The sequence below is a fragment of the Ambystoma mexicanum genome, chromosome 1q (genome assembly GCF_040938575.1).
Source record: "Ambystoma mexicanum isolate Mex_15411 chromosome 1q, UKY_AmexF1_1, whole genome shotgun sequence".
NCBI lineage: Eukaryota > Metazoa > Chordata > Amphibia > Caudata > Ambystomatidae > Ambystoma > Ambystoma mexicanum.
Genome location: NC_090922.1, coordinates 37,174,130 through 37,199,114, shown reverse-complemented (window position 1 = coordinate 37,199,114; position 24,985 = coordinate 37,174,130). Strand labels below are relative to the sequence as shown.

At 48.4% G+C, this 24,985-nt stretch overlaps 1 protein-coding gene across 1 annotated transcript in view; it reads right to left on the bottom strand.

Annotated features, from left to right (window-relative positions):
• MARVELD3 (MARVEL domain containing 3) overlaps positions 1 to 24,985 on the bottom strand; it is a 134,953-nt gene that overhangs the window by 108,115 nt on the left and 1,853 nt on the right. Inside the window, exon 2 of the mRNA XM_069635466.1 lies at positions 21,259 to 21,909. Within this exon, the coding sequence (XP_069491567.1) occupies positions 21,259 to 21,887 (629 nt within the window). The 5' untranslated portion in view covers positions 21,888 to 21,909. The remainder of the gene's footprint in view (positions 1 to 21,258; positions 21,910 to 24,985) is intronic.

Sequence of the window (24,985 nt, the reverse complement as noted above, 5' to 3'; positions counted from 1 at the left end):
TTGTAACCCATTTCTTCACGTGAACACTAAAAATTGTATGGAAAAAGAGAACAGGTGGATAACCTGCATTTTCAGCAATTTGGGTCTTAAAATACCTACAGTGGTTCTGAGGTCAATGGTTATTTTATTTTTTACATTTGTAAAGCGCACTAGCAGCCCAGAGGCAGCGAGGCGCTGTTGCAAGAAGGGGTCTTTAGTTACAGGATGATTCTTTTAGGGTTACAGTGAGCGTGGAGCCTACAATGTAGGAAGCAAATGGTTACATAGGCATTACAGGTGGTTGTGTTGGGTAGGGGAGTCAGGGTAGAGTCACTGGTCCGACACCGGCTCCTTGTTTCCGCCCTCTCTGGCCCGACTCCTTGGGTTCCATCTCCTCACCCACATGTGAGGCAAAAAACATTGGGATCATCTTCGACTCTTCTCCATTTCTCTCCACACATCACTGGCCTTGCCAAGAAGTCCAACTTTCAGCTCCACCTTCTCAGAGGCATTCTACCTCTCCTCACCTTCCCCCAGAAGTTCAATGTTTTCAGAGCCCTGGTTCTCTCTAGGCTTGATTACTGCAACAGCCTCTTACTCAATCTGCCCCTTTCCTCCCTTCACTCCTCTAATCCGGAATTCGGCAAGCCTTATCCTTGGCCTCAAGACCAGGGACTACATACATATCTCCTGCCCCAAAATCTCTGCACTGGCACCCGGTGACTGCAAGGATAAAATGCAAGACCTTTTGCATCATCCACAAGGTCGCCTGGGACCTCTCTACATCCAGCTTTCCCTCCCTAAATACCTCTTGTCCAGAGTCCTTCGATCCCCTCGTTCCACCTCTCTACAGGTCAAACACTTCTCCAAGCAGAGAGTGGGTGTAGATCCTCTCCTTGGCTGGCTCCTCCCTGTGGAATGGCCTTCCTCCCCCCAACCCCCTCAGACTTGAGCCGGACCTTCTAAAATTCCCAAAACTTCCCAAGACTTTCTTTTTCTCCTCTTCCTTCCCTCTCCCCCTCCTCTGCTAATTCTCCCTCTCCTGCTACAACTGGGGATTGGTCCCTACAGAGTCATACATGGGCTAGACCAATCCCCACCAGTCCCTGCATCCTTTCTCCAGTACTTGACCTCTGGCTTCCTTTCCGGGACCAGCCCAAGCTGGTCCTCCCTTCCCACAGCACCCCTTTTTTGCCCAGCACTTGCCTTCGGCCCGCCCGCCAGCACTTCCCCCACCTTCTTCCCTGGGGGCACCTCACTCATGTACTTCTCCTGCTACCCTCTTACCCCTATACTGAACAACCTTCTCAAGCACTTGCACGGTAGGATTGTCACACGGCCAATATAACCGTGTGTTTTTGTTCCTCCATGCTCATGATTCCCTCGTTCCCCCCTCTTGTCTTGTGGCACATGGAAACACTTGTGTGCAGGCACCATACAAATGTCAATAAATAAAATAAAAGTGCCGGCACAGCTAAATCCCAGGGAGAAAAAAAAAAAAAAAGCGCATGGCTAGGAGTAATCCTGAGCCCAGAGACTGCAAAAGCAGATCACTCGCAGCCAGCTGCTTGAGAGGATGGAAGTGGGATAATATATTAGAATGGCATTCTTGGGAAGCCTGCTGCATACCTTCCAGCCCACAGCAGAGGAAGTGGGGGCGAGGAAGACGGTCTTCAAGCCTCATATCAAAGATATGGCTGCCGTGGGATATGCTGGTACCGAGTGCTTTATAGGTTTCCTCTACCTATGTGCTCTCATTCAGTGGAGTCTAAAAAGCTGTAGTTTACAGCTTTGCGAACATACGTGACAATATAGAGTCAATCAGCTGTTATGCATTTTTAGTGTTTCACCACTCTATTCAGACACACACGGAAAGAGAAACAGGAAGGAGCAACACAAGGCTAACACATGTTTATTTATTGTGCATTTATTAGGCGCTTAAGTAAATGTGTTTCAAAACGCCCACATGGCAACAAAGGGGGGGGGGTGACATGGGATTGAGAATAAAAGTAAAAAAACAACAATATATAAACTGGAGGATATAGACAAACCTACTATGCCTTGCGAGTGTTCAGAACGTACAAGTGCAGAGAGAGAGAGAGAGAGAGAGAGAGAGAGAGAGAGAGAGAGAGAGAGAGAGAGAGAGCGAGAGAGAGAGGAAAATGGAGTAGGGGTAAGTGCTGGAGTTTCTGTGCTCATGGGTGAGCAGGGGATGTAAGTGCCAAGTAAATTAAACGCTAGGTTGCAATTCAGCAGATATATGCTGGTAAGTGCAGGCCTACAGTGGCGTAGGACAGTGGGTGCAGAGGCAAGAGCTGGGTATAAGCAGAGGCTGAGGGGATTAGGTGTGGGAGGCCAGGGCGTCCCCCGAGGACACATACGGGCCCTGATCACCAATCACAGCGACTGAGTTTGGAGCGGACAGAGGAAATGAAGAGGAAAGTCTTGAGAAGCTTCTGGAATTTGAGGAGGTCCGGTTCAAGATGAAGAGGGGAGGTTGTTCCACAAGAGGGAGCCAGCACAGATGCAAGGGATCGGCCTCCGGCCCTCTGTTTAGCAAACCGCTTCACACACAGAGTTGGTTCCAGAGGAACGTAGAGGGAATATTTATTAATAGCAAGTTGCAGATAGTGTGGTTCCCGGCCACAGGCAGCATTGTGAATGATGCAGAGGGATTTAAATTTAATCTGTGCAGCAACCTGGAGCCAGTGAAGAGTTTTTAGGGCAGGAGAGATGCAGTCCCTGGGCTTGAGGCCAAGGATAAGTCTTACTGCCCTATTCTGGATTAGCTGGAGGGGTCGCAGAGAGGAAGAGGGTAGACTCAAGAGAAGGCTGTTGCAGTAGTCCAGCCTAAAGAGAACCAGAGCACTGGTAACATTGAACTTCTGGGGGGAAGTAAGAAAAGGTAGAATTCCTTTGAGAAGGAAGAGTTGAAAGTTGGACTTCTTGGCAATGTCCAGGATGTGAGGGAGGAAGGATAGAGAGTAGTCGAAGAGAACTCCAAGGTTTCTGGTTTCAGAAGAAGAAGGGGCCCATAGAGGACAGCCAGAGTGCGGGGAAGAAAGAGGGAGCAGGGGTCTCGATATATCATTGGCGGTGCACCAGGACTGGATGTCTGATAGGCAATCAGAGATGATGGAAGAAGCAAGAGAGTCAGCAGGAAGTTTGAAGAAGAGTGGAGTGTCGTCTGCGTAGCACTGGAAATTGGGGAAGAAGGAGAAAATGATGAGTGCCAGCAGAGCAAGTAAGTGTTGAAGAGCCTGGGGGAAATGTTGAAGCCCTGGGGGGCACCACTAGTGGAGAAGGGGGTAGGTGAGAAGGTGCCCAGAATAATCTGGGACAGACAATTAGCTCGGAAAGAGGCCAACCAGTCCAGTGCCCGCTCTGAAATATCCAAGGTATCATGAAGTCTTTATGAGGATATAGTGGTTGACAGCGTCAAAGGCAGATGAGAGATCAAGTAGGATGACGACAGCTAGGGAGTTGGAGTCAAGGGATGCGAGCAGTTCTTCACAGGTGTGTTCAGAAGAGCAGTTTCCGTGCCTCTGGATGCTTGAGATCCACATTGATGGTCGTGGAGACCACCAACAAGTTCAGTGTGTGAGGTAAATTGGGGGAAGGCCAGCTTCGAGGAGTTTCCCCAAGGAAGGTGCGAAAGAAATAGGGCGGTAGTTAGCTGGACACGTAGGATCTGCTGAAGGTTTTTTCAGGAGGGGGGGTTGCAAAAGGGAGTGCTTGAGCGAGGAGGGGGGGGGGGGGAGGATCCAGTAGGCAAAGAGTGGTTGCAGAACTCTGCAAGAGCGGGGGCAAGAGTTGTCCTTGATGGTTCCAGAGATGGAGGAGACTTTCATAGAGCGGACAACTCTGGTGACCTCTCAGGTGTGACAGGGGAGAAGGAGGAGACAGAGGAAGGAGGGTGAGAGGCCAGAGGAGGCAGGGAGTTGGGAGAGAAGTGGGTAGCAAGGGTGCTCAAGATGTCCTGAGTTTTAGTGGTGAAGTATGTGGCCAGTGCACTGCAAAGGGCCTGGGAAGGAAGCGGGGACGAGGAGCCTGCAGTAGGGTTGGCTAGTTCCCTGCAGATTATAAAGAGTTTGGTCGTGTTTTGGAAGCACCGGATACCCGAGCCTGGATGTGGGCCTTTTCTTGGCACGAATGGACAGTCTGTATTGCCTTTGGAGCAGGTGGTAGGCCAGTTTGCCAGAGGGTGTGTCTGAGGTTTCCGACTTCCATTCTGCGGCTCTGCACTTGCGTTTTAAGGCTGCAAGTTCAGAGTCGTACCAGGAATTCCAATTGAAGGCAGGTTTCAGGCAGATCTGTCCAGCGTGCTAGTAATGGCAAGGTGGAGGTTGCTGCGGGCAGTGTCAGGGGTGGGTGGGGTAGAGGGGTGAAGGTGGATGTGAAGGCAGCAGCCGACACTAGTTTCATCAGATGGATGTTCATGAACGAGGTTCGCAGGGCTGGAGGAGGTGCAGTCAGAGGGCCAATGGGACCCAGGTAAGAGGAGAGAGTGGTCGGCCCACGAGAGTGGTGTAACCGGAGTGGGTTGGAAGAGAGGGCAGAATGTATGAGGGCATCCAGAGTGTCCAGCTGAGTGGGTTGGACCAGAAGGAAGAATGGAGAGGGATAGAGAAGTGCAGGGGTTAAGTAAGGGAGTTAAAGCTGAGACAGGGGGGTCCAATTGGATGTTGAAACCGCCAAGGAGGAGGAGATCGGAGGTGGTCAAGAGGAGCCGAAGCCAGCCCACTCAGAAAGGAACAGGGTGGTAGTGCCACAGGGCCTGTAGATAGTGGCAATGGTCAGAGAGGAGGAGGGAGAGATGACCAACTTGGCTCTCGAGGGCAAGAGTAAGGCTTAGTGGGTAAAGAGGCCAGGACCCACTCAGGGAAGATTAAAGCAACCCCACACCCAGCACGGTTTGGTTGTGGCTTGGAAACAATCTTGTAGCCGTTGGGTAGAAGGGAGTCCAAAGCAGTGATGGATAGGGCATTGAACCACATCTCAGTAAGAGCGAGAATGTCGAGGTCAATGTCTTCAAGAAGGAGGCTTATGTCTGTGGAGTGTTTGATGGCTGAACAGGCGTTGAGTGCAGCCAGGTGAAGGAGGTCTCGGCCTTTGAAGGTTTTCCAAGGCGGAGTACAGGGGCGTGGTACACCAGTCGGAGGAGAGGGGACAGAGAGAACAGATGGGGGAGAAGCAGGTGAAGGAAGGAAGTTGGTCAAAGTGAAGGAGGTTGGGTTGAGGACCCTGAACCAAGATAGTACCAGTGTGGTAGACATTAAGGATACAGCGTGATAAGAAGTTCGCCAAGAGGACTCCCCACTTGGTACCACCATTAATGGGAGAGAATAGAAATTAGATGAGGAGTCCATAGATCTGGGGGAGGGGACAGAGAAAAGGATGGCGAAGACCTGTCTGGAAGTTGCACGGATATAGCCGGAATTGAAGATGTCTTTTTGGTGCTTTTCTTCCAGACTTCGTGAGAGATGGAGGATAGTGAAGCAGTTAGAGAAGATAGGAGAGATGGTGAGCGCCATGAGGGTGGCAGAGGATAGTTGAATGAAAGTGGGGTGGCTGCACTGCACAGTCCTGGCCAAAACTCACAGGAGGGGCACAATGAGGTCACACGGACACGGACACGGACACACACACACACACGGACACACACACACGGACACACACACACGGACACACACACACACACTTTTTTTTTTAAAGTATGCAGTGAGAGGTGGAATAGGCACGGCAGATGGAGATTGGCACAGTTATGCTTCAGGGTGCTTAGTGGAGGAGGCAAAGGAGATGTCCACCAACACTCACTAGTAGAACAGACGGGAGCTTAGAGGTGCTTGGTCCCAAGGTGGTGAGAGAGCAGATTGTAACAGGAGGCATACTCATGTTTTGTAGAGCTTGGGGGGTAGGTGGCCAAGACTGGCATAGATGTGGAGGTGCCGGCTAAAGCCTGCTGGCGCCTCAGATTGGCTAATGTAGGAAACAGCAGGCGGCAATGGGTGGCTCCAGGACCCCAGAACTGTGGCCATCATCGCGTATTTAGGATTAAACACTAGTGAATGGGCAAAGGCCTCAGGGAAGGCAATACACCTTCGGGATTAAACCCCCAATGTGCGCTAGGCAAAGAAAGTGATTCTTGCAGCATGATGGGAATTTAGATCATGCCGTGCGCTGGCAGCCAAAGATTGCCAGTAATCCTTTCAATCCTTTGAAATTTCACCCAATGCAGTGAGAAGCCCACCAGGGCTTAGAAACTGCTCCAGCAGCTGAAAACAAACGTGGAAAGAGATGATCCGCCCTGCCTTCCTCAGCTGCTATTGACAGAGACGAACATGTTTTCTCTACGTAGGGTTCCTTCTGCGCCAATTACAGGTGAGCGATTGCAAATGGGTCTAGTGGAGTAGAGGTTAACTCCTCCTTACGAGGCGTTAGGATGCCTACGTACTGAGAGCACGGGCGCTCCTCCTAATTTTCAAGGACACTTCTTTAGAATAGTTTAATAAAGGGCTATTCTTCCTTCTATCCTTATCAGATAGGTGGTTCACCACTGTGGCCCACAGCTCAGTAAGTATATAGAGTAGGTTATGGAAACTACCATCTTGCTGGCACGACAGAGCATAACCTCAACAAACGTCTAAATATTCAGAAAAAACGCTATCCATGCAGTAATGAACCTTCCTAGGCGGGACCACGTCTCCACTCAGAAAAACTGCTCACTGGCTACAAATCAGAGAACAAAATCAACTTCAGAGTCTATCACTCACCACTGTCTTTCCAATTCTGCACCCTCTTACCTCATGCAGAGAAACCACCAAACCAACTCACTCAGACCTGTCAGACTGCACAGCCACAAACTTGCTACCCCACCATTTAGCGCACCAAAGCCGCTGGCTCAAGCTTCCCTGCTATTGCCACCAAACTGTGGCATAAACGTCCCATCCATCTGTGACCTTTGTACACTGTACCCTCCTTGCATCTCCTTCCCTTTCCCCACTGCCCCCCACTCCATCCTCTACAAATGTAAAAATAAATAAAACTCAAACTGTCTGATAAATGGCCCATTAATATCAGTTGCTCACAAAGGAAGTTTAACAGAGGGCATGTGGTCTCCATGAAAAATCAAGCAAGCCCTAAATCTGCCTTTAAAAGAGTCTAAACAGTGACGCCATTACTCAAACAACGTGCCTTCCTGAGGTACGCCTTAGTCGGTAAAAAAAGATCTGAAGAGAATTATTTTGTGAGGAAAAACAGGTAAGCAAGATTAAGAAACACAAAAGTATACTTTATTATAAACAAAAACACTATTTTTTGCACGTAAATAAAATGCAAAGGATTTGAATTTTAGAAGCATACAACAATCTTCAGATCCACCCAAGAAGGTCCATTTACAATCTAGAAAAAGTGACCACCTGCAGCAATACTGTAAGCATAGCAACAGGCCTCAACATTGTTTCTCCCTCAAAATGCACAACATCCAATCCAAAAATCACATACTTTGACCTGCCCAATAACCGCGACCATTTTATACATTAGGTCTCCATACTCAGTCCATTGTCTGATCCTGTTATCCTGCATGCCATACCATCAGCAGGGCCTTCTGGATACTGGCCATAAAGCTACCTCCCTTCTCTTGTGGAAGCCCACCCCGGGCCAAACCATGAAATGTCAAATTTTTTCCAAGAAGGATTTTCCACCAATGCATTAATGGTTACACCTCACCTGAAGAACCCTTATTAGACTGAAAATCCCCTACCAACCAACTATTTATTTTCTCTTTACTACACAAAGTTAGAGAAGCTTTCTGCATAGCAACAAAAATTAGTTTGCAGTTACCAATCCAGTTGAACCCATGCACAGCATTACATCTTCCCTTTGAAGTAAAAGATTTTATTCAATTCATCAAAATTGGTCCTTAGTAATCAGAGTGTCACTGGAATTGCCCGTTTAGACATGCTGCAATCAATCTGCCATTCTAATATCCTCTTAGAAACCGTTCTACTACATGGTATACAGTAGACAGCTTCAGCAGTACTGGAAAATCTGGCCCAGTGTTCAGTATTGTGTCTGAAATCCTTAATCTTCAACCAAGTACACCATGGAATGTAAGTGATTCAAGGCACTTCCCTGTCCACTCACCTCCCACTAAAAGCATGCATCTGCCTAGGATTGCTTTTCATGAGCATCTTGCCAATGCTACCTATGTAGTAGCGCGTGCTGCAGTGCTTCATGCTAGACCCTGGTTCCCAGCCCAATACCCCACCCACCGCGCCCCAGACACTCTCCTGGACTATCTGAAAGCCATCCAGAGCAAGATGCAACACAAGAAATACCCACAACAACAACAAAATAGGAGATCCCTTCATAGGTATTCAGCTCTTCCTTTTCAGTGGTGCGATTTTCCATCCTCTCATTAAAGAGGTTCAGAATCTTCAAGTACACAGATGACAAAAACGCACTACAAAACCAGATCAATCTAGATGTGGAACCATCTCCTCAACCTGACAGGCAACATCATTCCCGAGTCTGGCAATAGTAGAACAAGGCAGCCACCATTATCCGTAAGGGCTATAGAATATTGGAAAACAGAGCCATGTCGGTTGTTTGATAATCTTCTATCGTCTCCACAAATACAAGCCATTACAAATAAATCTCACTTTCAGCTTCATATTCTGAAACACATTCTTCCTCTCCTGAACATGTTCAAAAGAATGCAAGGGCCTTATGATATGGTGATGAGTTTGTCTGCATTATTTCAAATAATCTTTACTTGGGTATGCCTAAAGGTCTAAACTCATTAATTTCAGACCATCCACTGAGGTTTGACCCATCCACCTGAAACCATGGGACAATCATCCCTGTGTTCCTCTCTAGGCCTGCCACAGGCAGCCTGTGGAATCAGCTTTCAAGATGTTATGTAATCAGAGCCTTCTGGGATTTTGGCCCTGCATATCCTCAGAGAAAGGAGGATAAGTACTGTCCTCCCAGGCTCTTTAGGCCCACTACTCCCTTACCCTTCTAGTGCGACCTTAAACATTTTAAAAAAGAAATAAAAACTCAATTTTACTTTTGCACTTCACCAACAATTAGGGTGTATTGCATTCACATTTTCTTCCCTTGCTGCACCTTCCATGTGTCACTTTTGAGGACCCATCTCTTGGACTTGTGTTATGTTAGCAAACCTAGTAGGTCTCCTCCCTACTTTGTAAATAAAAACGACCAGAAATGTACAAGACATCAATCGGCGGACCAAAAAAGGCAATGTGAACACTACACAACAATAAGACTAAATAATACATTTAATCAATCCTACAGGTCTATTAAATAAGTTCCAGACTTAAGAAGCAGGATACCTAAAGCCCAAATTATGGACAAATACAGTGAATTAGTAAAAGTTTGAATATTCAGGATAGTGAAATCCCATCATGGCGTAATGACAGGTTTATCATTAACTAACCATTATTCTAGTCAGAGGGAACGGTTCCTATTGGGTCCCAAGTTGCTGTACCTTTGGTCATGTTTCCTGCTGTTTAGATCTAAACCAAGGATGGTCTGGTGGGCGGGTCAGGTTGTTGCAGTTAATTGGGCCGCTACCAGGAGGATATCATGTCTGGTCTTGCAAGACAAATAGAGCAGTCTCTGTTCTACTACGGTTCTAAATAGATGTGCAACCTTGGTTTCGTCCAGAGTTCAAGTCGAGGGTAAACGCGGGGTAGACAGAGTCCACCCACTTTTTTCAGAGGGTGGACTCAGTCCCACCTGCCCACCAGCTAAAACTAGAAACCTTGAATGGCCTCTTTGAATTTATGAATTAAAGCAAACCTTGGGGATCAAACTACAGTCCTCAGGTGTGCAGACCAGACACTTCACCACTACACTATATAGCCTGATGAAAAATGGCAAATTTACAAAAAAAGAGCAAGATTTTAATCACGAAGATTTGGCCGAAAAATGTGCCCAAATCCCCCATTTGGTGGCCAGGGCTGCAGGGGAGGCCCCCCCCCCTAAACCCTTGTACACTATACTGTGAGCTGGTGTTGCTGGGGTGTCCACCCACAGCAGATCCCATAACACGTCAGGGGAGAAAAAGACCAAATGTTTTTTTTCAGAAAAATAACTTGAACAGGTTTCTAACCCCAATCCATGAAAAATAACTAGCATCTAAAAGGTGATCTGTCCCATTTCGGTGCTGCAAGTGTCGTGGTGCTGGTGCTGGTTTGTGCTGCTGGTGCAAGGCAAATGACATTTGTCCTGTGCAATTTGGGTGGTTATGCAAAGCCAATGTACCGAAATGTCCATATTTCACCATGATATGCTAATCACATCCCATGGCGTTTGTTGAGTGGTCTCCCCCCCCACCAAAATTTAATTTTTAGGGCTTGGTTTCTCCCACAATCTGGCGCTGGGACTACGACGGGTTACTTTCCACTGGAGCACTTTTAGCTAGCAGACTGCGTTATCTGGAACGGCCCGGTGCGCTTAACTAGAGGCAACTACCCACTTTTCAAAACTACAAAGGGGTGGTTGTCAGGGGGCTGACCCTAAACAGTGCTTTTGCATAGCTGCTCAGGGAGCTGAGAGTTTTCACTCAGTGCCAGGACGTGATGCAGACTTTCTGGTTTTAAAGGTAAAAATAAATATCAGTGACGGGCCCGTGTCCGATATCTGAAATAAAGCAGGATATAGGGGATGAATGGATGAGAGGGTTTATCTGCGTCAGGCCCACTCGCCGGAATCTCTGGTAACCCGGAACCCTCATCCTCTCAGGATGGCAAAGAAAGTGAAGTCATTGTGTGTCATGACCATTTAGCAAACTGGGTGAAAGGAGCTAAAAACAAAAGTACCGCCACATAAAACAGGACAGTGAACAGATCCCGATTCCACTGTTGGGGATACCTGCCCATTTCATGGATACAAAGTATTATAGTGTCAAATTGAAGCATAGCACAAATGGACGTGGGGGAAATCGGCATAACCCAGCTCCTGCTCGAAGGTACCTTCCATCTAAATCAGCTAGCAAACATGGAAGTGCTAGGCGATTAGAAACGCGGAAAGGGAAGGTTTGAGACCTATGCCACCTGATATAAATGGTGGCAACCGAAAGACAAAAACATATAACATTAGGGTTAGAAGGGGAGCATGCGCATGCATTTCCCCCGTTTTAGGGTGGGGGGCGAGGGGAGACTGCACATTTAGACAGCGAGCGTCATCAGCTATGAGGAGTCTACCCATTATAAAAAGGGACTGGGAAGGTTCGAGAACAAGCGTCGATTGGCGGCACAGCGACATATTGGTTGTTCTGAACCTCCCTGTCCTGTGTTTGGTGCGGCGGACTGGTGAAAGATCCAAGGAGGAAGAGAAGGAGCTGGCAGCGAGGCCCAAGGTCCTGGTAACGATTGAAAATTGGACATCAGCCCCTCTCATATAGGCCAGCGTTTATTGTGAAATGTACCCAGAGAGGTGTGTGGCGCTGGTCAAGTGCATGGACATCATCAGCAAGGCGTTTGCGAGTGTCAGGGGGTTTGCATGGGTGAGGTATGACTAAGAATGGAGGACAAGGATGGGGGAGGACCAGAGTGCGGTGTGGGCGAGATAAACATAGGGTATGTGGCTGCAATGGATGACGCCTACGTGCCAGTTGCCAACACTATACAGCAAGCAGCCTGCATGTGCCTTACTGGCCCTTTCATGGTCGGTCTGCTCCAGGCGATGCAAGGACAGGAGGCAGAGGGCAACTGTCCACTGCCTGCTGGGTTTTCAACAAGGAGGCATGCTTTAGGGTGGTCTCTACATTTCGGCATGAATGCAGTAGGTGCGCAGGACAGCACCCTGTTACTCAAGGTTTTGCAACAGTGAGAGGGGTAGGGGCACAGGAGAAACATTGTGGGGAAAGGCCTATACACCAGTTAAACTTGAGAAATTGGAGGAATGGCTGAGCCTTTATGCGGACAGGACAGCAGCTAAGATTTTGGGAGATGGGTTTAGGTTGGGGTACCTAGGACCTAGGGTTCAAAGATGAGCGAGGAACTTCAGGTTTGCAAAAGTGTGACCGGACATAGTGGAGAAGAAATTGGTGAAGGACATTTCAGAGGGGAGAGCGATGGGCCCTTTCACAGAGATAGTGGAGGATTTGGTGGTGTCTCCGTTGGGGGTAGTGCCTAAAAAGACAGTAGGGGAATTTAGGCTGATCCATCATTTGTAATAGCTGGACGGGATGTCAGTGAAGGACTTTATCACAGAGGAGGATTGTGCGGTGTCCTAAGCAAGTGTAGATCAGGCGGTTGAGCTTGTACAGGAGAGCGGCCACGGAACATTTATGGCTAAAATTCAACATTAAATCAGCGTTCAGGTTGCTGCTGGTGCATCTGGAGGATTTTTGGTTACTGTGTATGCAATTTGAGGAGTATTTGTTGACAAGGTGCTGCCCATATGGAGTGCTGTGTCGTGTGTGCTATTTGAGAGGTTCAGCTCCTTCCTTCAATTATGTTTTACTTGTAGGTCAGCTTTCTGCAGAGTTGGATTATTTGGATGATTTCTTGTTCATCACTGGGGTGGGAAAAGAGGTGGAGTGCAGGGAGAGGTTGAGGCTTTTTCAAGGGCTAATGGAAGGGTTGGGGGGGTTCCCCCTGGCAGAAGAAAAAACGGAGGGACCGTTGTTGGCGTTTACATTCTTGGTCATAGAGCTGGATTCATGTCTTGCCTGTCTGAGGACAAGGTGAGCAATTTGGTAGCGATGCTGAAAAAACCTGTAGAGGTGCAGAAGATGGTGCTGACAGACATACAGAAACTGCTGCGACACTAACTTTGCGTGCAGGGTTGTGGCCCCCGAGCCATACGTTTTGCAGGAACATGTCTCGTCCATGGCAGGGGGAAAGCAGTCGCACCACAGAATATGGGTGAGGGGCACTCTCAGGAAGGACTAAGGTTTTCGGCTCATGGAGGAGTGCAATGGAGTGTCTATGTGGCTGCTTGAGGACTCAGTGTCTGGGGGGGAGGGGGGGAGGTGTATATATTTTCTGATGCTTCAGGAGCGGGAGGTTTCGGGTGTACTGGCGGGGGAGATTGTGTGTAAAGGAGTACCCGCTTCAGTGGAGAAAAGGAGGTAGGAGCATTGCCTGCTCAAATTCTTTTTCCTTCTAGTGGACGCTTTTGCATTGTTTGGGAAGGAGCTGGAAAAGAAGAAGGTAAACTTTAATGTGGATAATACGGCAGGGGTGAATGTGGTGAACAGGCAGTCGGCCAAGGACCACATTATTATTGGGAGTTCGTGCTGCGATGCCTGTTGAATATTGTGTTTAAAAGCGAGGATAACAGAATGCATGGTCTCGTTTTCAGTGGCAGAGATTCTGTGGGTTGGCACTAGAAGCAGACCAGGAGGGACATCAGATTGTGGTAGAATTATGGCAGCTTGAAAGCGCTGCAGTTAGCGGAGGAATCCCTGGTGGAAAGTTCCTGGACGGCCTAAAGGAGAGCGTGGCTGGAATTTATTCATGGGGGGTGGCGAGGGAGAAGCACGCAGTTGGGAGAGGAAACTGAAGACGTGGTGAATTTCATAATGGTTTTGAATGAAAAGGTTTGCCAAGGTAACTATACTAGGTAAACTGGCAGGGATTGCGTTTTAATAAGTGGTTCGGGGATTTTGAGCCTACTGGGAGCAAGATAGATGTTGGGAGAGGGAGAAAGGGCAGGTTGGGGAGAGGAGAAAGGCAGTGATAGTTGAGTTGTTAATGAGGTTATGTGGGGTCCTTGATGGGTGCGGTTGGTCCTCATTTGAAAGGGACATGTTCAGGGTATGTTTTATATTTCTATTTTTTGGGGCATTCAGAATATTGGAGCTGGTGGCGGGAGCATGGCCGGGGTGGGGGGTTGTTTTAGGTGGGAAGATGGGGTTTTGTCAGATAAAACTTTGGATATTAGGATGAAGAAGTCTAGAATGGACCAGAAGGGCAAGGGATTATGGACCAGAAGGGCAAGGGGTTATGGGTACATTAGGAGAGAGTGGGGTGCATAGGGTGGGGGGGGGCAGGAGGTGTCCAGTTAAAGTTGGTCTAGTGTGGCAGCAAAGGAGGGCTGGCAGAGAAGATCTGCTGTTTACCCATGAGAACAGGAAGGTTGGGACTGCAGGGCAGGTTCTGGGGGTAATGAGGAAAGCACCGACTTCATTGGGGGAGCACACAAAAGCTTTTGTTACTCATTCATTTAGAATAGAGGCAACGTTTGAGGGTAAGGAATTAGGTCTGTGCGAGCGCCTTTATTAAGAGGTTGGGGTGCTGGAAGCACAAGTCTTACATCAGAGAGTTGGGCGACAGGGCTACGACAAAGGTCTCACATCGCAAATGTGGCACGAGCGAGCAGCAACATTGCCCAGATATGGATTTGTGGCCACTCCTTGGTGAAAAGGGTGGGGAGAGAGGCAGCAAAAAGGGGTTTTGGGACGCAGCTTGGGTGTAGTTACGTGGAGATAAAGTGGTCGGGTTTGAGGTGGGACCAAGTCGTATTGCCCATGTTAGCGGGAGGTGAATGGGGTGCCGGCGGCACTGATCACACATGCAGGAGAAAATGATTTGGTGAAAGAGCCTGGGGTGGCGCTAATAAAAAATAGCCTTAATGTGGTTTAGGGGGATATGGCTGGCGGTTACAATATATTGGACGAAGCCGATGCCTAGGCGGTTGTGGAGGGGGGCCTGCAGAGAACGGGCTGTGGACAGAACTGAGAGGAAGATTAATAAGGACATTTTGCGAAGAATGGGGAGAGCACGCGCTTGAACACCCAGACATACGATACAAGGAGTTGGATTTATTTAGGGACGACTGCGTGCACCTGTCTAGGATGGGCAACGCACATTACATGCTGGATGTAATGTTGGCAGTGGAGGAATTGGCGATCAAGCGGGAGGGTTAGAAAGACCACCACTTGTGAGGGTTTTTCTGGGTGCCGGGGGACACAGTCCTTTTGAGGATGCTTTGGGGAAGCAGACAGGGCTGTTAGCGTGTAAAGGAGGGGGGGAGAGGTTAATCGCCGTTTGTATGGACAGGCTAGCCCGGTGTACAAGAAGGGGGAAGAGGTATGGAAGAAGGACCAGCGTTGGCTCAGGGAGAAGATGGGGGAGAAAGGGTGAGAGGAAAGTGGGCAGGGGTAGAGAGAGATGGACAAGGGAAGGGAATAGGGTGGAGAAGAGTAGTCAATTGTTTGGTCTAATAGTTAGTAGTCTGTAAGTCGAAGGAGCCAGGTTAGCGTTTGTTGCAAGCTGTGGCCCGTCACAGTAAAGCCACCTTTTCCACTATACGCGAGTCTGGGTTTTTGTACAGTTCAGCCCAATGAAAAATTACTGGACAAAATTAACTATGGAATAAAAGATTAAATGGGGGATGAATTGGAACCGGCACACACTCTGCTTTATACTCAAATGGTAAACGTTAAACAGGATAGGGGGGCGGGAGCAAATAATAAAAAATAATTAAATAAAGTCCCAGAGGATATAGACTTTTTCACTACTGTACGAACCAGGTGGCTGATGTAACTGCCACACCCATGACTGGTACTGCGACCGGCACACTCAGCTGGCTCTATGACCAATCGTCCAGCAGCCCTCGTCTGATCAACGAACGACCACTTCGCAACAGTAGCCTATAGGTCCCCATGACTTTCAGACACCCACCGACATATATATATACACCTTAGCCCCACCTCCCAAAATGACTCCTGGGAGGTCAAGTTACCCATATTGTCTCAGTTTGCACCTTCTCGAATTAGCGGGTGTACCAAATACGGGGAAGACCCACCCAAACAATCCAAGAGCCTTTGAGACAAGTATCCAGGATGGCAGTAACAAGAACTGATGGAGAGGAAGGTAATCTAGTGACTGTACAAGTCCTGTCGACTTCCGTAGAGCTCATAGGAGGAGCCTCAATTGTTGAAGAGCTCCAAACTGTGATAGTGTAGAACACTGCACTGGCAGATATGAACCAGCTCATCAGGGCGATATGCCGGCCGAGGCCAGTCAAAGACTAGTACAACAAAGACAATGGCCAGCAACGGACCCGGAAACAGGAAGGGAGTTAGGGCAGGGCCGAAAGAGATTGTCGACTACACAGATTCACTTGCCTTGCCATGTATTGGGTTTGGAACGAATAAACACAGAAAGCGTAAAATAATGCACACGTTACTTAAGGCAAAAAAGTAAACGTGCTTTCAGAATGATAAAATGATACTGCTGTATATATGTGGGTGCATTTCATTAGAAGTGGTCATGTATAAAGGTTTGTGGTTACACAAGAAGCAGATTAATTCATGAACACAAAGCTGAAGCACATTATCTAAGGCGGCAAAACGTATGCTGCAGTTTTAAACTGTAAGCAGCAAGTCACTGTTGAAGGAACAGGAGACATGTATTGTTATTAGAGCCACACTGCCCTTACGATAGAATAACCCCTTTCTTAAGGGGACATGCTTTAGGAATATAGCCAGAATGGTCCATAAAGTGAACAACAATAGCCAAGAATGCGTGTACAAGAAATGCTAACTGAATATTTTATCTGTGGTTAGAATAGGTCTCAATACCATGGTTTGGTGAGGGGGAAGGGGGGTTAGAAAACACGTCCCCTTTACGTGGAATTGTGGGCAATGTTCACCTGCTCGGCACATTCTTTTACTGGTGCACACATTAACAACATCCCCTTATACTGAACACCCTTCATCACTATCTCTCCCCAACCTCATCGAGCTCTCTGCTGAATTCAACACCGCAGACCATCCTTTTCTCCGTCAAACACAAGAGCGGGTCAACATGCTAGAGAGTTGTTCCTGCCACTACTAGCAGTGCAGATCTAGAGGACAGTCAGTTAAGAAAGCTGAGGAAGGAATGAAAAGGCAGGATTTCCCCCATCACGGCCCAGTTATAGGGAAAAAAGAAACTGGACATAGGGGTGTGTCTGTCCCTCTTGCATTCTGGGGATTAGGGCCCCCAGCCCTCAAAAAGTTACATTAATAAAAGTGGGGAATCACAGCAGACACCTCACAAGCAGAAAATTCAATGGGCCAAGCAATGCCATGGAAGGGCCGAAAACACTAGAGGAAACGGGGACCGATGAATAGGCAATGTAGACTGACCAGGGATTATGGGAGAGAGTGAGGAAGCCTGACAAGTCATAAGAGGAATCATGCAAAAGTGAGCCAGTGAACATTTACCCCAACTCTGGCACCATCTCATTTGCATCCAGGATTTTGCCCACGTACAGATTCCGTCATGTGAACACAAGCCCTCCTTCTTATCGTTCATCTGAAGGCAGAAAACGGAGTCATCTTCGACTCATCTCTCGCTCTCATTCCGGCCTCACATTCTGGACCTTGCCAAGAAGGCCCATTTTTCAACTTCACCTCTTCAGAGGTAACCTTCCTTTCCTCACTTTTGCCCAGAAGGTCAATGTCTCTAGAGCTTTGGTAATCTCTAGGTTGGACTACTGTTAAACTACCCTCTTCCTTTCTCTGCCCCCTCCAGCTTATTCAGTATAGGGATGCAAGACTTATCGTTGACCTCAAGCCCAGGGACCGTAGCTCTCCAGCCCTAAAATCTCTCCACTGGCTCCCGGTTGCTGCAAGAATCAAATTCAAATCCCTCTGCATCATCCAAAAGGGTGTCTGGGGCCAGGTGTCATGCACCTTCCAACCTGGCGCTTATGGAGACTCTGGCACCAGCGCCGTTGGTAACCCCTTATCTGTTTGTGTTTGTCTCTTTTCTGTGTTCCCTGTTTATTTCCTCCTTGGGTTTGAGTCTTAGTCCGTTTTCTATATCCACTGGTCTTTATCTCTTCTTGGTAGCGGTTCAGTATATTTCTTTTAGTCCTTTCTCTATGTTCACTGTGCCTTTATGGTCCCATCACTTCCTGGTTTTCGTTGCGTTGCAACCCATTCGCTTGCGTCCTTTCGGGTTTACACGCTAGTACTCTGTGTTGGCTCTCGCCCCTCTGTTTACGTTTTGGGCCTTTGTAGTACAGGCCCCCCCCCCTCTCCTCTGTTTGTCTGCCTCACTCGCTGCACTTTTTCCCCTGCCCTTTGTCTTCTTGTCTCCCTTCCCGTGTTTTTGCCTCAGTTCGCCATCTCTTTCTCTTCCTTCCCGTCTTGCTGCTCCGTCCTGCTTTTTCCCCCCCCCCTGCTCCTCGCTGGTTCTTCGTTCCCGCCTCAGTGGAGTTCCGACTTACCCTTTTAGCTTCGGTTACTCCTTCCCTTGTTCCCGTACTTATTTGCTTACCTGGTTGTTGGCGTTTAACTCCTCCGCATGCTTTGGCTGTGCTCCGGACACGTAGGATCCCGCTTGAGTTCTCATCTGCCTCGATTCTGCACAAGCGGCACTCTGCAGCTACGTCAACTATGTTAAGTGGAAAAAGGAACATTCAGCAACTTCCCGGAGAGGTTTTTTCAGCCTTGGCTTTTTCCTCTTGCTGGCTCCCTCGGAAGGGGGTCCTTTGTCTGCCTGGTCATCTGAGGCAGCAGAGTGGCTTCCATCCGGGGACGGCTGTATCTCTTAAAAAAATTTTTCAAAAGGTAAAAGGCCGGAAGAAAACCAGACATTTATATTATTCTTCTTCCGAATGCACACAGGTGAGGAGGAGGGGGACCTGATCTTAAGTGACAATCCGGAAGAGGTAGTCAGGATTGACACGAGTTCTGACACCAGGGACCACGCCATCTGCAACTCGCTCTCCCCAAATACTCTCCCTCCAGATCTTTACGCTCTTCGGGCTCCAACTCTCTATGTGTCAAGCACTTCTCTAAACAGCGAGCTGGTGGCCGATATCTTTCCTCAACTGCCTCCCTCCTCTAGAACAGTGTCCCGCTTCCTCTGCGTCTTGAGCCGGATCTCCTCAAATTCCGGAAGCTCCTCAAGACTTTCCTCCTCCTCTTCCCCCTCTCCCTCCCGTGCTAAACCCCACAGTCGCTGAGATTGGTGGCCTGGGCCCTTATGTGTCCTTCTAGGTCCTAGCATTCCTTCCAATCGCCTCAGCCTCCACCCTCTCCCATCACTTGCCTTTGGGCACCCACTGCCTGTGCTGTCCCACAGGCCTGCACTTATGGCAGGTGACCACTCTTCGCCTAGTGATCTCTGCCAAGCACTTACCTGTAACTGACTCTCTGGCAGTCCCCCCCCCTCTGTGGAACCTGCAGCACGTACCCCCCATTCCCTTGTCCCTCTCTGTACTTGCACGTTCCGAATACTCACAAGGCCTAGGAGAACCGCCTCTGTATTGTTGTATTTGCCTCATGTTGCCAGGTTCCCTCTTCTTTGCCATGTGGGCGCTTTGAAACACAATTTCTTGATGTATAAGCGCAATAAATAAAATGAAAATGGTGCAGGAGAAGAATTGCATGCTTACGTTTCATCTTGGCTTCCATGTACAACACTGCAGCACTCATATGCATTCCTGCTACACAGCCACCCGAAGCATCACTAAGAAAGTTCGTCCAATATCCGTATCTCCTTTCTTTCTCTCTGAAGGGATTTTGAAGCACTTTTTGCTACTGGGCCTTTTCTCGTCTAGATTCAAGTTCTTATTTAGTGATGCATAAACTCTCAATTCCTCCCACAGCCCGCTCCTACGGGTGTGGTATCCCGAGGACTCTAGTTTAGGCGGATCTTCAAGACGCATCACTTTACTTTTGAGCTCAGCAATGGGAGTTAAGGTGCACCACTGAAGTTACCCAGATCACACCATGTTCCTCACTTTTCAATCAAGGGCATTTGATTTAATCTGAAATTCTGTCATCTTTGCTGCAGCAGTTTGTTTAAAGCCACTATTTTGATCCAGGACCCGAAATATAATATTTTACATTCCTCTGGGTAGGCCCTTCTTCTACCCTCTCACTTTCCTATAACGGGATATCGGCAGCTCTGGTCATGTGGCAATGGCTCACAAAGTTTACAGGCTTATTTGCTTCAGGTGGTACCCCTCAAACCCTCGCTTCCTCTTGCCACCTACAGATTTCAATGTGATGGCACAACTGATCTCCCATGCCGATTGCCATTCTCCTACTGCTGGCAAGAGGTTTTTTTTACCATGGCTATAGTTTCTCTCCCTTGGAATGCACTATTTGCCAGCGGTCACTTCCACCTGCCAGAATGTACCCCTGTTCACTGGCATTCTGTCAGCCAAATACAAACATCTCTCCTGGCCAACCCTGGAATGGCTCTGGTGCGGGGAAGCCCGACTGCCATCATGTGTGTAAAATGTAGCAGGGGGCTCCGCTGCATTCACCCCACATCCCTCCATCCACTGTTAGGGGGTGCATCTGGAGAAGCCCACAGCATAGCTCACAGAAATCCCATCTTGAGAATGTCTGCGCACCATCCTCTGCTCACATCTTTCCCAAGACTATTTTGTTTAACCCCATGGCAACAACACCACAACGGCCCCATTTAATTGCAAGCATGCATTACTAAATACCAGCCCTTATGGACTAGTTCCTGCAGTACATACTTTCTCGATGTATCAAGTACAAAAAAACTAACAAAAGAAATAGAAGCTTAAATCGAAAAATCGCTATCATAAAACGCACTACGTCACCTCCTGAAGCGAATGGAAGGTACTGAGCATTTACCCCCCCCCCCCCGCCCCCATGCCTAAGAGTCCCATGTCACCCTCTCCAGTTACGTCTTAATTGATGGGAAGTGAAGTGCATGAATGTGTGACAAATAGGCTACCTATTTTTTTTGTTTTAATTAGATTATTTGGAGGAGTGGTTTTAAATGATTTCCCAAGCAGCCCTTGTCAGGAGACCATGTGTTTTACTGACCTGCCTGGTCCCGATTGGATCTGGGGTTTGGGATTGGCCTAGATATGCCCACCCAGTAGCTTGGGCATCCCCTGGCATTTGTGGATCAAGTTTGCATGGTGTAAATTTTGGGGGACCCAAGAATTAGTGAAAACAATGGTACCGTTTTTTGTAAATGTGTCAAAATGGGCAACAGTGGAACAAATACAGTTCCAAAACGCGGCTGCAAAATTATGTAAAAACATATCGAGTGGGTTTGGCATTGTGCTATGAACACAGTGATGTTACAAAAACAATGAACAATCATAAAACATTAAAATACAAGACTTCAACAGTTGTTAATAATAGACCATTAGAGCAACTGCCCCCACATAACTGGAGTATAGAAAACAAGCCCTCTGTGCACCTGTGGATCCTCCTTTTTGGGGTAAGGTTAAGGTCATGTCCGGAATGCAGGGTGTGAAATGGCAATGAGAACTTGCAGCAATACATTTTCAAGGACTTACTTTTTGTAGTAATTTGATTGCAGTGGTGAATCTACCTCTTTGACATCCCTGGGGAAAGACTGGGCCCTCACATCCCAGGATTGGTCTCGCTCTCGTGGAGGGTTTTTGTCCCTGTGCTTATCCCGGCTCCCGTCCTCCCAATACTTGTCCCGACTCCCCTCTTCGCGGGAATGGCTCAGTTCCACACGATCCCGGCTCCTCCCCTCCCTATGAGGGGGCCTGTCCTCCAAGTACTTGTGAGGCTGGCTCGGATATCCTCGATGCCGGTCCTGGTTTGCTTCCTTATGGTTCCCCCTGTCCTCCCTATCCAGGCTTCTGTTCTCCAGGTGTCTTTGCTGTCTTCTCCTGTCCTCCCGGCTCACCACCTCATTGCGAGGCCTATGTTCGCGCTCACGCTCTTGGTCAGGACTATAAAGGTTCATGTCCTGCATTGATCGCTCTGTAGAGTAATGATTATTCCCATGAGATGGGCCAGTTCTGCTTCTGTCCTCATGTCCTTGCCGTTCATTCCTCCTGTTTTGGTGTCTGGGATCCTCTCTTTTGTCCCGGTCTCTTCTAGGAGCACGATGTTCTTCATCTTTGGAGAAGTGGTTTGGTTCCAGTCTGTACCAGTCATCTGCATCAGACATCACTGAAATATGTCTGAAAGACCTAGAAGAAAGGATAAATCAGTCAGAGCAAGAGAAGATCTCAATATATTCAAACCCATCCAAGAAGCAAGGCTATCATTGGTCGTCCAACTATACTGACATCATAACCATTTCCTGCTTTGCCCTTCCCCAGAGCTGCCAGTGGAAACAAACCACTTATTGGGAGGACAATAAATCAAGTGCAGCATTGTCATCTAGGACGGATGCTCGGCAACCGCAAGCACAACCAGCCACTTCTGCCCACACTGCAACCACCACCATAACACCCTCCACTCATGCAGCCAGTCAGTAACTGCAATACATTTGTATTATCTTCAGCTACAGTCTACTCAGTCCTTGGATTCCAGGCACCTACAAATTCTACTCTGTGCCTTTACTCATATTGTTTACCACGTGCAGTTGAAACTCCCAAAGGTTTTCCCTGTGGTACAGTAGAAATATATATATATTATAGCGCACGCAAGAGAAATCTACTGTATATGTAATATATGTAATAGTATATGCGACAAATGCACTGCTTTAAAAAAAAATGTGCGCTGTGCTGCTATGAACAGTGGGATCTCCCTCTTGGCATAGGGCTTATGCATTGGTTTGATATGTTGTTTGTCCATACATCTGCGCATAATTAAAGCTTTTCAAACAAACAATTTATTTTGCTAACATGTATTTCGCTCTAAAAGTACTTCCTCGTGGCATTACTATCTATAGAGCTTCTGAAGAACTTGATTTAATCCATTCTCCATGAATTGTACATTCCTTCCCATTGGGTGTTCCCATAATTGTTGAGCCAGTGTTGAAAGGTAAATGTGGCAAGTTAGCACTCAACAGTAACACAGGCAATGGCTCTCCATTTTTAAAGAGACAATGGCAGTACGTTGCCATACAATTGGTTGAGTATTTGTGAACGTGCCTAAAGAAGCCAACAGGTGCGGCTCAACTCGCACCATAACGTGCTTGCATTTACCAATAATCATTTAGATTCCTTGTAAACGAAAAGGCTGGTGGTGTCCCGAATGCCCTGCACAGCACTGTATATGCGCTAGCACAGGTGAATAACACCCCCAGGATCATGCACAGCTCTGTGAAAACATTAGCTAAACCCTCTATGATGTCACGGCATTCACTAACTTTCAGAGGCGCTGGAAAATCCGATGCATGAAAGTCACTGCCGCTCTCTTCACCCTGCTGCCCCTGCCCGGTGGAAGGAGGAAGCAGGGATAAAGAGACTCCTGAACCATGACCCTCTTCCTTGAATGAGGCAGCACTTTGATGAAGTTCGCCCTGAAAAAGAAAATATCAATGCTGCTGCGGCCCATGCTAGTTTAAAAATAAAAAGGAAATGCTGTTCAAGAGTGACTTATGCTTGCATACGTTTATCGAGGGCATTTGTGTGCGAGAATTTATTTGATAAGGGCGAATGTAGGGGAGGGGAGGCCTTTCCTTGCACCATGGAATGTATGGCTGTTGGCTGGATTGTTTGGTGACAGATGGGGAGAGGAAGGGCGAGGAGATGTTGCGTAGTGACTACGCCATGTTACGCATGCGCGGCCGACAACGAGGCTCACGCATGCGCCGTGTTAATAAAGACGGTCCCGGCCAGCAGTTGCAGCTGGGACCCGAGCAGGCCACACGCGCCCCGTGTGCATTCCTACGCTGTGTCTGTGTGTGTGAGACTGCGTGTGAGCATCGGCGGGGGCCCCGGAGGTTCCCCGCTATCTAACACTGGCGACGAGGACGGCACCGGAGACACGAGCCATTGCTCCGAGTGCATCGGAGAGAGTGGCTATTCTCCGTGTCAGCACGGACCTACGCACACGGCCGGTGGCCATCTTATTTTCATCGTGGATCGCAGCGGTTGCGGCCCAGGAGGGTGCTCGTGCACCGGCTGCGATCCTTTGATAGAAACATCAATTTATAGAACATTTCACAGCCCTTTCAGTCTGAGGGGCTGTGGATTCAAAAACAAAAAAAAAAATAAAAAAAAGGTTTTTCCCAGGAAGTCAAGAGAAACAGCTGGAGTTGTCTCCTTTCATCCAGAAGTGCAGGACTTTTTGTTCTTCATCTTTATCTGGTGCTGGGAACCTGAACATCTATCCTGGAACTGGGTTGCTTGTGTTGGCTTCCTGACTGTGAGTACTCCACCCTGTTGTCACCATGGGTGAGGGGGGAGAAGAAGAGGGAGCCCCTGCGCCCGTACCACGAAGAGTGCACAGCACATTGGCACCCATGCCCGAATTTGACACTACTGGCCCACCATCCAAGCTAGGGCCGAAGTGGCTTCTATGGGTTAAGAAGTTGGAAATGTTTTTCAGGGCTTCAGGGGAGACGGATGATGATACGAAAGTTGCAACCATGGTGTACTCAGCGGGCACGGAGGTCCACAGGATTTATAACTCTCTAAATCTCCAGGTGGTCACATATGATGCAGTAAAACAGGCCCTCCAAGACCATTTTCTTCCTGTGGCGAATGTCGACAGATTTGTTATGTGTGCGGAGAGGCAACAGGAAGAGGAGTCACTGGACCAGTTCTGTGCACGGCTGAGGCACCTCGCAAGCACCTGCAGGTGAGTGAATGAAGAGGAGATGGTACAGAATCAGCTGCTTCAAGGGTGCAACTCGGGGAAGCTGAGAAGGCAGGTACTGAGGGAGCCGGGCCTGACGCTTTAACAGATCCTCGACATAGGAAGAGCATATGAACTGGCGGAGGCCAGAGGGGCGAAAATGGATGCTGCTGTGCGCCCTGGGAAGGGCGAGGACGCTTTTGAAATTGAACGCTCTGCCCCAGGGAGGGCGCGATGGACATCTAGGAAGGTGGATGGTCCCTCTGTGTCTGGTACCCCGCAGTCATGTCCATATTGCGGGTATGACCTGCTGCATGTGGGGGAATGTCCGGCGAAGACGAGGGTCTGTGGCCAGTGTGGCACTATGCAAGAGTGTGCAGAGCCTCCACCTCAGTGACGGCGGCGAGGGGGCCAGCGAGGCTTGGCGGGAGTAATGCCTGGAGAGTGAGGGGCGTGTCGTCGGTTGAGCAAAGTATGCAGGATCTGGGCTTGGCCGAAGAGGAAGAGGAGATCTTC